Below are 16,543 nucleotides of genomic sequence, written 5' to 3'. Positions count from 1 at the left end.
ATAATATTGTCCGGAATTTCCTCATAATTATATGTACATGATTCAATTTCTTCCAAACATTCTATAAACTGTTCATCCAAAGAGTCATCCATGAAATCAACTTCTTTTTTTTCATCTTCTGGTTTTTCCACCTTTACTTTGATAGAAGTATCATTTGCCTTATTTTCTCCTTCCATTTTCTTTCTGAAAATTGCATACAAATTAACTATATTAGTAGAGCTAGTATACCAGAGAAGCCTAACTCAATCCATAACTATTACAGAGAAGTCTATCTCTATCTCTAACTATTAAAGAGGGATAGCATATCACTAACAGAATATTTTTTAAGAAATAAACTTAACGTGTACAATATACTTCCATAATTAGAAGTTACCTTAGAGAAATTAGTTGAAGTTGTCAGTGAAATTTGTTTTCAAGTGTACTTCAGGAAGCAGTAGTCAAAATGGCTGTGTTTCCCTCTCTTCTTTTATATATATTGTTGTACTTAACCAATCAAACGTCAGGAAATAATCGTAGAAAATGAGAGATACTTTTTAATTGGTTGTAAATTCTAACATTACAAGTGTGTTTTTGTCATGTAATTTACCTCAGGATATTTAGACAGGCCTGTAGCCTAAATGTCTCAATGGAATTTCACCAAATTTGGGCAAATGGTAGGGACTGCTATGTAGTAGGGCGTATTCTATATTTGATGAAAGTGTCTCCATTGGGTTTTCCGTAAATTACTTTCCCACCTTTTTTTAACGAGCGCTTACTGGTGCGCGCTCCTGTACGCGCACTGGCAGCGTTACGGGAGTCCTCCATTTTGTGTTTCGGAACAATCGAGACACAAGATGGAGGGTAAACAATGTTCGGAATGGATAGAAGGGGGAACTGTAGAGACTTCTTGACCCTCTAGGTTTTCTGAGGGGGGCTTAGGAGGCTCATAAACGTGAAAAAAAAAAAAATTCTTTAATTTTTCGCGGGGGTAGCGCCTGGTGCGCGCACCTGTAAGCGTACCGGAAAGCGTACTTTGGTGAAAAATAGTGAAAAAAGTTAGAAAAAAATAAACGCTTTGAATGATCAGAGTTAGGGTAGCTCTGAAAAGAGCTTTTGGGTTCTGTGGTTGATTTAGGTACCTACAAGTAGGTTCCAATACACATTCTTAAATTCAGGAGGAATATTCTATTCCCCTCATCTGAGAAGTGCACTCCATCTCCTCTGTAGATGTCTTGCATGTTGTAACGCAAGTTATTATTGTATAATGAACCCATTCCATAGTCTCTCATGTAAGCAGAAACAGATTTATTTACATGTTTCCGTGCTTTCTCAAATTGTGGACCAAATTGGTTGGACCAGTTCCATTTCTGTCTTTGGCATATATTGGAATATACCAAGGCAGTGTGGGGAAAAAGTATCATCAATTGATGAAAGGTGTCCTTTAATAGCATTTCCAGACCTACCCCAGTTAATGTGCCTAGATCGTTTCCACCACAGTGCACAATTATAAGGTCAGGTTCTGGCAGATGCAAAAAGGTTTTCACCAATGGTATCAATTGGTGACATTTTAATCCTCTGTGGCCAATCCACTTGATTTCCACATTTGATAAATCAAGGTTATGAAAATTTCTGCTAGCTGCATACCTTTGAGCCCAGTGGATGTAGCTATGTCCAATAACCCAGACAGAGTACATGATGTGAGAAGGTTCTGGTCCAGTCAGATGAAGTGTGGGAATGAAATGGCAGTTGGAACAGTAGGAGTTCACAAAAAAATAATTGTGGAGTTTCTGTGCTCTTGAATCACTAGCAATGATTGGTGGATTCAGATAGTTGAAAACTGAAAGTTAGGGTGTATGGTTATGTTGTGTGAAAGAAGCAATTTGAATGGTTTAAAAAAAGTCACCAAAAGCAAAAATACCCTGTATAGGCTGCTGTATTGACAGGTCAAACATCCTTGCTGAGTTAATTTGCAACATTGTAAGATAAACTTTTGAACCTTACAGTTCAGTTAGGAGGGAGTTGCTATGGTAACAGATAGAAAGGTTTGAGAGGGGGATGGGTGTTGGTTTGAAAATAGTGAGGGAAGAGTTTTCATTGGTTGAATTAAGGCATATGTGTACAAAGATAGAGATTTTCTATGCCAGTCTTGGTTTCAGTGTATTGAGAGCACACCTTCTCCTCTGCTAAAGAAAAATTGGTGTGTGTGTCTGACACTGTTTTCAATCTCCAAAAGCATTTCTAAAGGTAAGTAATGATTCATTTAATTTAGATAGAGATTTATTTTCTCTATGGAGAATATTTGGAAGCAGATAGTTATGTTTTAGAAGTGAAATTGTATGTTAGTATATAAGTCCTGCGCAGTGTTTTTTACATGTTATTTAAAAATCGATTTTGGGTGCAAATGAATGGTATTTTTATTTGGCCTTTTTTATGATTGCCATGTGCAGTTGATGCATGACTTTAAACATGGGTAATAAGTGATGCACTGGTGGCGCCAGGCTTTTATAAATGAGGCCCTGACTTTGTTTGATGATATTGAGTGGTTGTAGTTAGGTTCTGTGCAGTGTTTCTTACATGTTATTGAAAAATCGATTTTTGGGTGCAATTGATTGGTATATGTATTTGGCCCTTATTTATGAATGCCATGTGCAGCTGATGCATGACTTTAAACATGGGTAATAAGTGACGCACTGGTGGCGCAAGGCTTTCATAAATAAGGCCCTGACTTTGTTTGATGATATTGAGTGGTTGTACTTAGGTTCTGTGCAGTGTTCCTTACATGTTATTCAAAAATCGATTTTTGGGTGCAATTGATTGGTATATGTATTTGGCCCTTATTTATGAATGCCATGTGCAGCTGATGCATGACTTTAAACATGGGTAATAAGTGACGCACTGGTGGCGCAAGGCTTTCATAAATAAGGCCCTGACTTTGTTTGATGATATTGATTGGTTGTACTTAGGTTCTGCGCCGTGTTTCTTACATGTTATTGAAAAATCGATTTTTGGGTGCAATTGATTAGTATATGTATTTTGCCCTAATTTATGATTGCCATGTGCAACTGATGCATGACTTTAAACATGGGTAATAAGTGACGCACTGGTGGCGCAAGGCTTTCATAAATAAGGCCTGACTTTGTTTGATGATATTGAGTGGTTGTACTTAGGTTCTGTGCAGTGTTCCTTACATGTTATTCAAAAATCGATTTTTGGGTGCAATTGATTGGTATATGTATTTGGCCCTTATTTATGATTGCCATGTGCAGCTGATGCATGACTTTAAACATGGGTAATAAGTGACGCACTGGTGGCGCAAGGCTTTCATAAATAAGGCTCTGACTTTGTTTGATGATATTGATTGGTTGTACATAGGTTCTGTGCAGTGTTCCTTACATGTTATTCAAAAATCGATTTTTGGGTGCAATTGATTGGTATATGTATTTGGCCCTTATTTATGATTGCCATGTGCAACTGATGCATGACTTTAAACATGGGTAATAAGTGACGCACTGGTGGCGCAAGGCTTTCATAAATAAGGCCTGACTTTGTTTGATGATATTGAGTGGTTGTACTTAGGTTCTGTGCAGTGTTCCTTACATGTTATTCAAAAATCGATTTTTGGGTGCAATTGATTGGTATATGTATTTGGCCCTTATTTATGATTGCCATGTGAAACTGATGCATGATTTTAAACATGGGTAATAAGTGACGCACTGGTGGCGCAAGGCTTTCATAAATAAGGCCCTGACTTTGTTTGATGATATTGAGTGGTTGTACTTAGGTTTTGCGCAGTGTTTCTTACATGTTATTCAAAAATCGATTTTTGGGTGCAATTGATTGGTATATGTATTTGGCCCTTATTTATGATTGCCATGTGCAACTGATGCATGACTTTAAACATGGGTAATAAGTGACGCACTGGTGGCGCAAGGCTTTCATAAATAAGGCCTGACTTTGTTTGATGATATTGAGTGGTTGTACTTAGGTTCTGTGCAGTGTTCCTTACATGTTATTCAAAAATCGATTTTTGGGTGCAATTGATTGGTATATGTATTTTGCCCTAATTTATGATTGCCATGTGCAGCTGATGCATGACTTTAAACATGGGTAATACGTGACGCACTGGTGGCGCAAGGCTTTCATAAATAAGGCCTGACTTTGTTTGATGATATTGAGTGGTTGTACTTAGGTTCTGTGCAGTGTTCCTTACATGTTATTCAAAAATCGATTTTTGGGTGCAATTGATTGGTATATGTATTTGGCCCTTATTTATGATTGCCATGTGCAACTGATGCATGACTTTAAACATGGGTAATAAGTGACGCACTGGTGGCGCAAGGCTTTCATAAATAAGGCCTGACTTTGTTTGATGATATTGAGTGGTTGTACATAGGTTCTGCGCCGTGTTTCTTGCATGTTATTGAAAAATCGATTTTTGGGTGCAATTGATTGGTATATGTATTTGGCCCTTATTTATGATTGCCATGTGCAGCTGATGCATGACTTTAAACATGGGTAATAAGTGACGCACTGGTGGCGCAAGGCTTTCATAAATAAGGCCCTGACTTTGTTTGATGATATTGATTGGTTGTACTTAGGTTCTGTGCAGTGTTCCTTACATGTTATTGAAAAATCGATTTTTGGGTGCAATTGATTGGTATATGTATTTGGCCCTTATTTATGATTGCCATGTGCAACTGATGCATGACTTTAAACATGGGTAATAAGTGACACACTGGTGGCGCAAGGCTTTCATAAATAAGGCCCTGACTTTGTTTGATGATATTGATTGGTTGTACATAGGTTCTGCACAGTGTTTCTTACATGTTATTCAAAAATCGATTTTTGGGTGCAATTGATTGGTATATGTATTTGGCCCTTATTTATGATTGCCATGTGCAGCCGATGCAAAACTTTAAACATGGGTAATAAGTGACGCACTGGTGGCGCAAGGCCTTTATAAATCAGACCCTGACTTTGTTTGATGATATTGAGTGGTTGTACTTAGGTTTTGCGCAGTGTTTCTTACATGTTATTGAAAAATCGATTTTTGGGTGCAATTGATTGGTATTTGCATTTGGCCCTTATTTATGAATGCCATGTGCAGCTGATGCTTGACTTTAAACATGGGTAATAAGTGACGCACTGGTGGCGCAAGGCCTTTAAAAATAAAGCCATGAGTTGCTATTGTATAAACTTAAATATGTTGCAATTTATTGTTTATATTGTTTGCTTTTTAACATTACTTTGTTGTTTGCTAATAGTGGTCTTTCATGTGTTTTTTTAACAGAACAACAGATTCAAATCAACTTCTGAAAAGGAAGCAAAAATGCCTTCAAGGCAAAGAAATATCAAAAATACCATACGGAAAAGGAGAACATCAACAACAGAGTTTATGGAATCCTCTTCAACAACTACTTCAAAAAACACCAGAAAAGCTTCTGGTAAGCCAATTAAGTCTTTTCTTCGCAACATATGTCGTAGGAAAAAAAATGAAATTGCTAATGTGAATATACAGAAAAAGTCAACAAATCTAAAAAGGAAAGAGAAGCCCACAAAAAATGTTTCCATTGGACCAGGAGAGAAGAGAATGGTTAGCAATAGAAGGGTAAATGTTTTTAGGGACATTCGTAGGCGAATGTTTCGCAATAGGGTAGTTTTAAATTTGCTAAAAAATGAAAAGAAAAGTAAACTAAAAGCTGCTTTTTACAAGAAAAAGAAAAGTGTAGAAAAGATTGTTGATCAGGCTTTTGAAGTTAAGAAAAAATTATTTATTTTAATAATCAATAGAATTAGGATACTTAATAAGGCAATGGATGTTTTCAAATCGAACAGTAGATGGAAAAGAATTATTAATCGGAGTAATTTTTGTGAAGTATTTTCTGGTGAATGGATGCATAGTTCAAGTTCTGAGCCTTTTTTTAATGAGGAGAGTTACTTTCAGGAAAATGATTTGGTGCATGCAGTTGACACCAGTGGTCGTGCATATGAGGTGAAAGATAGTTGTGTGATGGAAAAAGAGAAACTTGTATCTAGAGATGCAGAAGAGGTCTTAGCTGATGAAGTTTTAGGGAGACGTACTAAGGGTCCAGTGTACACATGGAAATGCAGTAGTATTTGTAGTGTGCGACAGGAATCAATTGATTTGCTTCGAAATTTCTTACGTACATATAGTAAAAAAAGTCTCAAACAAAAAATGAAGATCCTGCAAGAGTTAGATCCTTGCAGAGTGAGAGAAAGCACAGGTTTGCAAGGGCATTCACTAGCATGTCTTTCTAGAAAAGTTTGTCGGAGTGTTTTTCATCATTTTAGGATGTTAGCAGTGCATCATAATAACGTAAGGAAATTAGTGAGGAAGTTGTATTATGCAAAAAGTCCTGCACTTAAGCTTAAACAGTTAAATAGTGCTCTTTTGCATGGATCTGAAGTGGATGTGAAGACTATTTGTGAAGAAATTGAGTTTTGTTATTTTGGGAACAAAGAGGACAGTGTAGAAATAGATATAGTAATGGATGGTAATGCAGAAGATAATGGACAAATTTCAAGTATTGAAAAGTTTGATGAGGAAATTATCAAGTTTAAGGTGAAATCAAGTGAGAGGCCTAATGTAACTTGTGTGTGTTGTCGACGGACTCATTATAAAATTCAGACTAGGTTAGTTGATTTATATGCAAAAAGTGAATTGGAAAATAATAGTGAATGGGAGGATTTTGTAAGTTATTTGTTGGTGGAGAATTCTTTTGATTTGAGTTTGGATCAGCGTATTTGCACTTATTGTTTGAAAAAATTAAATGAAAATAGAATGCCTGCAAGAGCAGTTTATAATAATCTTCAGTTGATAGATATTCCTTCTGAATTGATGGATCTAAATACTTATGAATCTATTTTGATTCAATGTGTCCATCCTTTTCAGGCTATTGTTCGCATGGAGCCTAAGACAGGGAAATTGCCTCCATCAGATTTACTGAGAGGATTAAAGGGAAGAGTTGTTTATTTGCCTCTAGATGTAAAGAAAAATATTAATACAATTGGTGTAGAAAGAGTAGAAGAAGATCCTTTAGTTATTCTAGTTAATGGGGTTCCAACAAAGAGTAAGAAAATTTGGCAAGATTTAGTGGATGTTAAAAAAGTCAAGAAGGCAACGTTGTATTTAGTTAAAAACAATGAGTACTACAAACATGTAAGTGTTGGAGTAGAGGAAACAGCTACAGAAGAAGATAGTGATTCTTCAGTTGGTCAAATTGAAAAAGTTGATGTGTCTAGAACTGAAGAAATATATGAACATTATACTGTTCATCCTTTGCATTCCAAAGAAGTAATGGGAAATGCAATTGACTTGTTTCAAATGAAGGCAGCAAAAGGAAGTCCCATTAGTGTATGGGAAGAAAGTTTGGAAGCTCGTTGTTTTCCACAATTATTTCCAACAGGTTGTGGTGGACGATATGATGATCGACCAGTTCAAATTCCTGCAGCTGAATACCGGACTCTAAGATTATATGCAGAAGATCCAAGGTTTCGTCAATGCATTCCATATTTATTTCATCTACTGTTTGAAAGTGATTTGTCTGGGCTTTCTTATGCAGTTAATCATATATTAAAAAGTGGACCTCATTTGCAAAATGTATGTGCAAGGGACTTTATGGAGAAAGTTAATCTGCAAGACAGTATTTTGGAATCTCAGCTAATCAATCTCATGGCATGTCAACGTGGAACCAACGAGTATTGGTTTCGTCGTCATGGAGAATTGAAATGTATGCTAAGAAACTTAGGAACTCCTACATGGTTCCTCACTCTTAGCTGTGCTGAGTATGCCTGGGACGATTTACTTCAATTTCTACGAGAGGCAAATGAAAACATACCAAATATAGAATTGAAAACACCAGGAGAACTGTGTTCTTTAGATCCAGTGAATGTTTGCAGATATTTTAATCATAGATTTGAAGCTATGATGTCTTTTATTACCAACAAAAAAAATCCTCCCCTTGGAGAGGTTTTGGATTTCTTTTGGAGGAAGGAATATCAAGCGAGAGGTGCTCCTCATATACATATGTTGTTGTGGATTAAAGATGCACCCAAATTTGGATCAGATTCAGATGAAACAGTGATGAGTTTCATTGAAGAGTATTCAACATGTGCTGTTCCAAAATCTACTGAAGAAAACAATTTAAGGCAACAAGTTTTACGTTTTCAATCTCATCGTTGTGGAAAGTACTGTCGTCGAAAATTTAAAAACAAGGAAAAGTACTACACGAAATGTCGTTTTGCATTTCCTCGACCAGTGATTTCTAAAGGAAGAGTAAATAATTTGATGTCATCTCTACGACATACTGTGACGAGAAAATCTCCCAAAAACACATATAATTTGAAAAGAAATGAAGAATCTAAGTACATCAACGATTACAACCCAGTGATTTTGTCCATGTGGAATGCTAACATGGATATTCAGTTCGTTGCTGACAACTCTATTGCTGTGGCTCGATATGTGACATCTTACATCACCAAAAAAGAAAAGACAGAACTGAAGGAAATGTGGGAGGACATTTCACATGAAAAGAGTCTAAGCAAGAAATTATACAGTTTCAGTCTGAAGATGTTGTCGCATCGAGAAATTGGAGCATATGAATGTTCTGATCGGTTATCATCAGCAAGTCTCTATGCCAAATCAAGAACAATCATTTGGGTGAGTCTTGGTCTTGCTGCAACACGAAACCGAGTTTTGAAATCTGTACAAGAAATTGAATATTTGGCGGAAAAAGAACCAAACAGTACAGATATTTTGAAGACAAATATGTTGGATACATACTATCCAAATAGAAGTACTCACCTTGAGAACACATGTTTGTATGAAGTTCTTCAAAACTACAGTTATAAGAGGAACATCACAGAAGATATCAATAATGGAAAATATGCACTCATTGGCTATGAAGGATGTCTAGTGAAGCAGAAAAAAGGCCATTTGATTAATCATCGAAAATTGAGTTGTGAAGTTCCAGACAAAAGAGAATTTTACTATTTAGCTCTTTTGCAACTCTTTAAGCCATGGCGTACAGAAGAGGAACTACTTGGAGATTTTCTCTGTTATGAAGACTCTTTTAATGCAACTAAGGATACCATAGAATGTCCTATTTTTCTAAATTATCTGCAAATGTTGAATGAAGAAATGGAGCAAGAAACCACAATTGCTGAAGAGATAGCTAGAAACAGTTCTCAAGATAGTCAGAGTTCTACTTCATTGAGCCAGGATCCACTAGGAGGACCAATTATCCAAAATGAAGCTGCCACTGCCATGGATGAGGTGGAAAGAGCTATGGAACAAGCTCAAGAGGATGGAGTTAACTTAGAAGATTTGGTAACGCAACTAAACATTGAGCAGAAAAAGATATATGATGAAGTCACAGAGCAGATTGAACATGGATTCAGACATGAGAAAAAAGAGTGCTCATGTATATTATTTGACCCTGTCCGACTGTATGTAAGTGGAGAAGCGGGGACAGGAAAAAGTTTTCTAATTAAAGCCGTTGCAAGTTATCTGCAGAAAAGGACTGATTCACCACTGTCTTGTGTTGTAACTGCTCCAACTGGTCTGGCAGCACATAACATTAAAGGGATTACTCTACATCGTTTATTGATGCTGCCAGTTGAACATGATAATAAATTGCATTACAACAAGCTATCTGGAGATGCGTGTTCTGAAGTTTCAAGAGTCTTGAAGAAAATGAAACTTCTTATCATAGATGAAGTAAGCATGGTCTCAAATCTAATGCTTGCTTTTGTGCATTTGAGAATGCAAGAAATTCTTAAAACAGACTATGATGTGTTATTTGGAGGAAAACACATTATTGTTTTTGGAGATCTATTGCAGTTGACTCCAGTAAAAGGACAACCAGTGTTTAAAATGCTCACGCATGAAGATACCAGGAAGTCCCTTGGAAGCATTGGAAATGTTAATATATGGCTAAATTTTAAATATGCTGAACTGCTTCAAAATATGCGACAGGCCAAGGATGAAGATTATAAAAATATTCTACAAGATGTAAGAATTGGAAAAATGACTGAGAAAGGGAAAAAAGCTTTGCATAGTCGATTAATTTCAAATTTGTATGCAAATGAAAACATTCTTCCAGAGAATATTTTTAAAAAAATGACTGAGAAGAAATCTGGGATATGTTTGATGCCAACTCTGCAAGAATGTTCCATCTTCAATCAAAAAATGTTAGACTTAGAAAATGAAGAGATTGTGAAACTGGAAGCAATAGATAAAATAGAGCATATGGGTGCAACAATTGTTTTGTCAGAAAATTTGAAAACTAAATTGCATTCATTGGAGAAAAGTATTTCAAAAACAGCTGGTTTTGAAAAGACTCTGAATGTGTGTTTAAATTGTCGTATCATTTTGAGAAGGAATTTAAATGTTGAAAGCGGTCTGGTAAATGGAGCAATGGGTTATGTTGTTGATTTTGTGAATTACAGAAATAGAGATGGAATTGAATTTTTAAAAATAAAATTTGATGGCATTGAACAAGTACAACAAATAAGTCGTTGTTCTGCTAGATTTTTACTTGTAAAAGACTTATATGTTCGCCGAAAACAGTTTCCTGTTTGTTTGGCGTATGCAGTGACAATTCATAAATCTCAAGGTTTAAGTGTAGATAGTGCATTGGTGAACATTGGAAGATCTGTGTTTAAAGAGGGTATGGCATATGTGGCATTATCTCGAGTCAGAACTTTATCAGGATTGTACTTGATTGCGTGTGATGAGACAAAGATTTCTGCCGATCTAGATTGTGTTAAAGAATACAATAGGTTAAGAAGAGAGTATGCTCCACATTTGCCTCAATATCCTCTGTTTGAAAAACGTGTGGTAGGCCGAAAAAGAAGAAATGAGGATAATTGTAGTGAGGTAGTTGCAAAAAGACAAAAAGTAGAGAAAACTGTAATTGAAAACAGGAAGAAAAAGAATTGTGGAGAAAATGTTGTTGGATTTCAGTTTGAAAACAGTTCTGGTGTCAACTGCTATGCTAATGTAGTGGTTAATGTTGTTTTTTTTCTTAAAAGTTTACAAGAACAGATTGTTGAAAATCGGGATCAAAGATTGTGTGGTTTATTGAATTCTGTGTTTCAGAAATGTAGCAGTGTTACAGCACAAATAGAAAGTGTAACAGAAATTCGAAATATTTTAGATTTGTGTTCTGGTCAAGATAAATTTTCACAGAACATTCAGCAGGATTGTCAGGAATTTTTAATGTATATGTTTGGTGTTTTGGAAGATGAAGGTGTAGATGTAGATAATCTTTTCAGTCTTTCTTATCAATGGCAGCATGACTGCCACAATTGTAGTTTATCAAGTACTACTACAATAGACACTGAAAGATTTATATATTTGACTTTACCAGACTGTAAATCAGTGTCTTTTAAAAATCTAGTTAAAGCAGCAGATCATAATATGGTGTGTACCCAATGTAACTGTACAATGCTGTCCACATTATTTATACAAAGGTATGGGCAGTATATTATTTTAGTTTTCCAACGATGTAGACCTGATGGAACTAAATTGACAACTTCTATCAAAAATTTTGTGGCTTCTCAGTTATCAATTTCTGGAAGGACCTTTACAACTGAAGCTATTATTTATCATGATGGATCTTCGACCACCTCAGGACATTATACATGCTACTTAAAATCTGAAAATGGATGGAGTTACTGCAATGATTCTCATTTAACTTATAAACAACGTTTGCCTTATGACTCTACAAATTCTTATCTAGTGTTTTTAAAACCAAAGTTTTAGTAAAGGGAATTGGCCTTTGAAGACGGGAATAGTTAATAAAAGTTAGTTAGTTAGTTAGTTAATCTAATATTTGAAATTATTTATCTCATGTAGATACTTTAAGTGGATCTCAAAGTAAAAAATACTGATATATCTGACACAAATTGGCCGTGAGGAAAATGTAAGATATGATGTTGTTAGAAGTTGATGAAATCGAAGTTATAGAGCACAGCAGACTTTTTTTCACCAAAAGGACCTTCACTATCTGCAATCTCATGTAGATACTTTAAGTGGATCTCAAAGTAAAAAATACTGATATATCTGACACAAATTGGCCGTGAGGAAAGTGTAACATATGATGTTGTTAGATCTTTTTTCATAGGAAGTCGATGAAATGGAAGTTATAGAGCACAGCAGACTTTTTTCCACCAAAAGGACCTTCACTATCTGCAATTTGGTCTCACGGAAAAGTAAGTGAATCAAAGATTAGTGTACTTATATGAGATGTATGTTTGAATGGGTTTTTTTAAACACAATCTTTTAGATTGTGTTTTTTTTTTCCCGCTGTTATATGATGAAGACTTTGATCTCACTAATTTAAGTGAAATTCAATATATTCTGAGAACAGCAAAAATAAATAATGTAACATATTGTAGAAGTTATTGTGTAGTTTGCATTGTGTAATTTATATTGTGTTCACATTGTCTTATACTCATTTTCTTTTTCACCCTTATTTACCTCTCTTTACTAATTTACACTCTTTTTTCATCGCTGTTTCTTTAGTGCACTTCATTCACAACTTCTTAATCTAATAGGAACTGTCTGCATTTCCTCTGTTCCTTCCACCACTTTTTATCTTTTTCATATTCTCACAGTACCACTGCTTTAGTTTCCTAACCCTCTCTTTCTTTTTCTCCTTTTTTTTTCTTTCGCATCCATTGTACTGTAGTTCACTTAGTTCTTCCTTTTGTCTTTCTGTGTACTTACTCTCTCACTCCTGTTTTATCCATCGTTCTATACTAACTTCATTCCTTTCATCCCTTCACTCTGTTACTTTACTTCACTCACTCTCAATCATCTTCTATTCCTCTTTTTTATTTATAGTTTCTCAATCAGACTTCTCTCCTTTTCACTCATTTTTCTTTTATTTTCTTATCTTTACTGATTTTGATTTGATATCTTACATTCTTTTAGTATCTTATTTACCTTTAGGAATTTGTTCTCTTTCTATTTCTTTTTCCTTTTTTTTTCTCTTTCTACATTACTTTCTTTCTGTTTTTGTATCCTTCACTATTGCATCATTTCTTAGTAAACTTTTGTAGATTTTTAAACCTCATGAACTGTTGTTTCTATTTTATTATATATTTTTAAGAAATTATAACGTGTTTTTTCTTTTATCTTTCATAGATACAAGTTTGCATTGATTATATGGTAAGTGTGTTTACAAAATCTTTTTTGTTATCACCTTTTGTTTTATTTTCACTATTTTTCTGTCACCCTACCGCACCCCTATTTCCTTACTTTGCTTCCCTCACTTATTCTTTTGTTCCATGTTTACTTCCGACCACATTCAATTTCTTTCAGTACTTCTGCCTATGCACACTCCTTCACTTACCTTTTTTACTGGTTCACTTAGTCCCTTTGTGACAGTCCTTCTTTTACTCTCTCTCTTGTTTGTCTCTATTACTCCCCATGTGTTACCCTTATTCACTTACATGTACCCTCTTTCACCCCTTTTTACTTATATTCACTGATATTTACTTTCCCTCAATCACTGCTATTCTTTTCCTCTGATTCCGTCACTACCTGACATTCCCATACTTAACTGTCCTTCTTTTTACTTTCAACATCCATTTACAATCTCCCTTAACCTCTGCTTTAGTCTTCTTCCTATTTCTTCTTTCTTTTGCTCCCTTATTCATTTTTCTTTTCTCAGTTACTTCCTTTTACACTTTTTATCTGTCTTACTATCTATTACACAGTCCCTCCTTCATTTTTTTTTCTTTTTTTTTGTTAGTGCGCTGACGGTACGCGCACCGGTGCGCGCACCGAAAGCGAAATATAAAAAAAAATATTTTAAATTAAAAATATTATCTCAATATACATTATAGTGTTCATTTTTACAAAAACATACTTTAGCAATTCACTAAAAAACACATAGGTATGAGTCTGTATAAAAAGTTAGGAATTAGCATTAAAAAAACCTATGAAATTCACTGAAAAAACCATAGGTTTCACACCAGTTATAGTTAGGAATTAGCATTTAAAAAACCTATGAAATTCACTGAAAAAACCATAGGTTTCACACCAGTTATAGTTAGGAATTAGCATTTAAAAAACCTATTAAATTCACTGAAAAAACCATAGGTTTCACACCAGTTATAGTTAGCTGGAAATTTTACTGATATAAAACCATTGAAATTCCCACGTTATAGTTAGTCGGACTCACTATAACTTGCGCGTGCAATGCACTGCTGATGACATCACATATTACATCACTCATGACATGGTCAGTGACATCACTCATGACATCACTGATGACACCATCCTTGTGACACAGTGACAGACCTCCTTTCAGTGTAATGTAACCCATGAAACACATATTCAAAAATAGAAACTAATATTTTCAAAAAAGTGGATATACCCATACCAGTTACAACAACCAATTCAGTAATACCACCATCTAATACACATCCACTCATGTGTATGTATATGGGTTATTAGATATTTTTATTAGTATCAGTATGAGTGTCTATATGGTTTGGTGGGGGTATTACTTAGCACATAGATGCATGAGTGACTGACTCTTTGTTTGTATGTGTTTTGAAGACAACATATGTACAGGACTGTATGGGTGGATGAGTGTCTATATGTGTTTGTTAGTGAGTGAATGACTGTCTCACTAGTGTCTTTATCAGTAACTACATATGTTTTAATCTAGTATATATGAATATTGATGTATATAAGTGAGTATATGTGAGAGTAAGAGATTGTAAGAGTTCCTGTTTAAATAAGTATGTGTTTCTATAAGTGATTGTTTAAGAGAATAAATATGTGTAATTTTAAATAGAAGTAAGGTGGAAGTGTGTGTATAACTCTATATTCAAATAAATGGATGTCCAATAGTTTATTTGCACGTGTGAATATGTGTGTGAGTAACTTTTGGATGAATGTCGGTGTGTAACAGGATGTATAGGTGTATCACTTCATATGATGAGTGAGTATATGTATGAGTGACTATATAGAACTGTTGGTGAATGAGTGGATGTGTATATAGATAGTGGAATTACTGAATTGCTTGTTGTAACTGATATAGGTATCTCCATTTTTTAAAAAATTTCAGTTTCTATTTTTGAATATGTGTCTCAAGGGTTACATTATAGTGAAAGGAGGTCTGTCACTATGTCACAAGGATGGTGTCATGAGTGATGTCACTGACCATGTCATGAGTGATGTAATATGTGATGTCATCAGCAGTGCATTGCACGCGCAAGTTATAGTGAGTCCGACTAACTATAACGTGGGAATTTCAATGGTTTTATATCAGTAAAATTTCCAGCTAACTATAACTGGTGTGAAACCTATGGTTTTTTCAGTGAATTTAATAGGTTTTTTAAATGCTAATTCCTAACTATAACTGGTGTGAAACCTATGGTTTTTTCAGTGAATATATATATAGATAGATAGATAGATAGATAGATAGATAGATAGATAGATAGATAGATAGATAGATAGATAGATAGATAGATAGATAGATAGATAGATAGATACAATTATAAAACATACACTTTGGGGGTCATTAGTATATTGGGCGAATCGCCAAATGCCCCTGTTGGATCCCGCCATATTAGCATGGTGAGGGGCCCAGCGGTGGATGGAAAGATCGCCCGCAGCTCTCCCGCCAGTCGGATTGCCGACCAGGCGGAAAAGGGACCTAATCCATATTAGCATGGGCAAGCAGAAATGCCTTTCTATGACGGTGATGGCACCAAAAAAGGCTGGTGGAGATTGCTTTAGGGTCCCTTTTACGAGCCTCCGGGGGCATGGGGGGTGGGGGATTGCACTTGGGGGGTATCTAATGCAATGGTACTCCCCCACATTGTCATACACAAGGTGGCAGGCACCGCACGGTGCCTGTCACGTTGTGCATGCCAAAGCACAACATGCATATTGAACATTGTGGCGGGTGCCACAATGTTAAATATGCGGGATGCGACCGCAAGGGTGGCCGGACGCATCCTAATAGGCACCGTGTGACCGCCACACCCCTGGCGGGCGATCTCGCATACCGTTACGGTGGCGGGCAGACTTTGTCCGCCCGCCATCGTAATGGTGCCCTAAGGACCTGTAAATGTAGGCTGCATTTTATATTATTTACATTAAAAACAATGAGGGATAAAGTGAAAATTCATTGTTGATGCTAACTTCCACTGGCTTGCTAGCAGGTGCTGAAAATGAACTGAAATCGTTCTCTCATTTTCCCCCTTTTTGGTTCATAGCATGATCAATACATTGTTTTCTAGACAATACTGCAATCATCTCCCTGAAAGTCCACCTTTGAAAATTCAGATAACTGCATAAGAAGGGAGCTTAGTGACCCATCACACACCCATCAGATATTATTCTAGGTGTGAATGGCACTGGACTGATGCGTACCTAGCTCTAAAAGAGACTGGTCAGCTCTGTTGGAAGCATAGGTACCTGTGGATTTCTCCCTGAAATGGATAAAACAATCAAGACCAACTAGATGAACACAAACTTTTTAACAAAAAGAATCAACCAAGTGGAGGTGGCCAT

The 16,543-nt window shown here is 35.7% G+C and overlaps 1 protein-coding gene across 1 annotated transcript; it reads left to right on the top strand.

Annotated features, from left to right (window-relative positions):
* Window positions 1-2,118: 2,118 nt before the first annotated feature.
* On the top strand, window positions 2,119-13,302 carry LOC147727306 (uncharacterized). Its single transcript, XM_086963089.1, has 2 exons — window positions 2,119-2,223; window positions 5,270-13,302. The coding sequence occupies exon 2, from the start codon at window positions 5,309-5,311 to the stop codon at window positions 11,765-11,767; it is 6,459 nt and encodes a 2,152-aa protein (XP_086819215.1). The 5' UTR covers window positions 2,119-2,223; window positions 5,270-5,308; the 3' UTR covers window positions 11,768-13,302.
* Window positions 13,303-16,543: the final 3,241 nt, after the last annotated feature.

Source organism: Lissotriton vulgaris, chromosome 3_1 (genome assembly GCF_964263255.1).
Source record: "Lissotriton vulgaris chromosome 3_1, aLisVul1.2, whole genome shotgun sequence".
In the NCBI taxonomy this organism is placed as follows: Eukaryota; Metazoa; Chordata; class Amphibia; order Caudata; family Salamandridae; genus Lissotriton; species Lissotriton vulgaris.
Note: the sequence above shows the minus strand (reverse complement) of the source record. Positions and strands in the feature narration are given on the sequence as shown.

Excerpts from the sequence above, each read along its gene's own strand:
- LOC147727306 (XM_086963089.1), top strand. The coding sequence starts at position 5,309 with ATGCCTTCAAGGCAAAGAAATATCAAAAATACCATACGGAAAAGGAGA.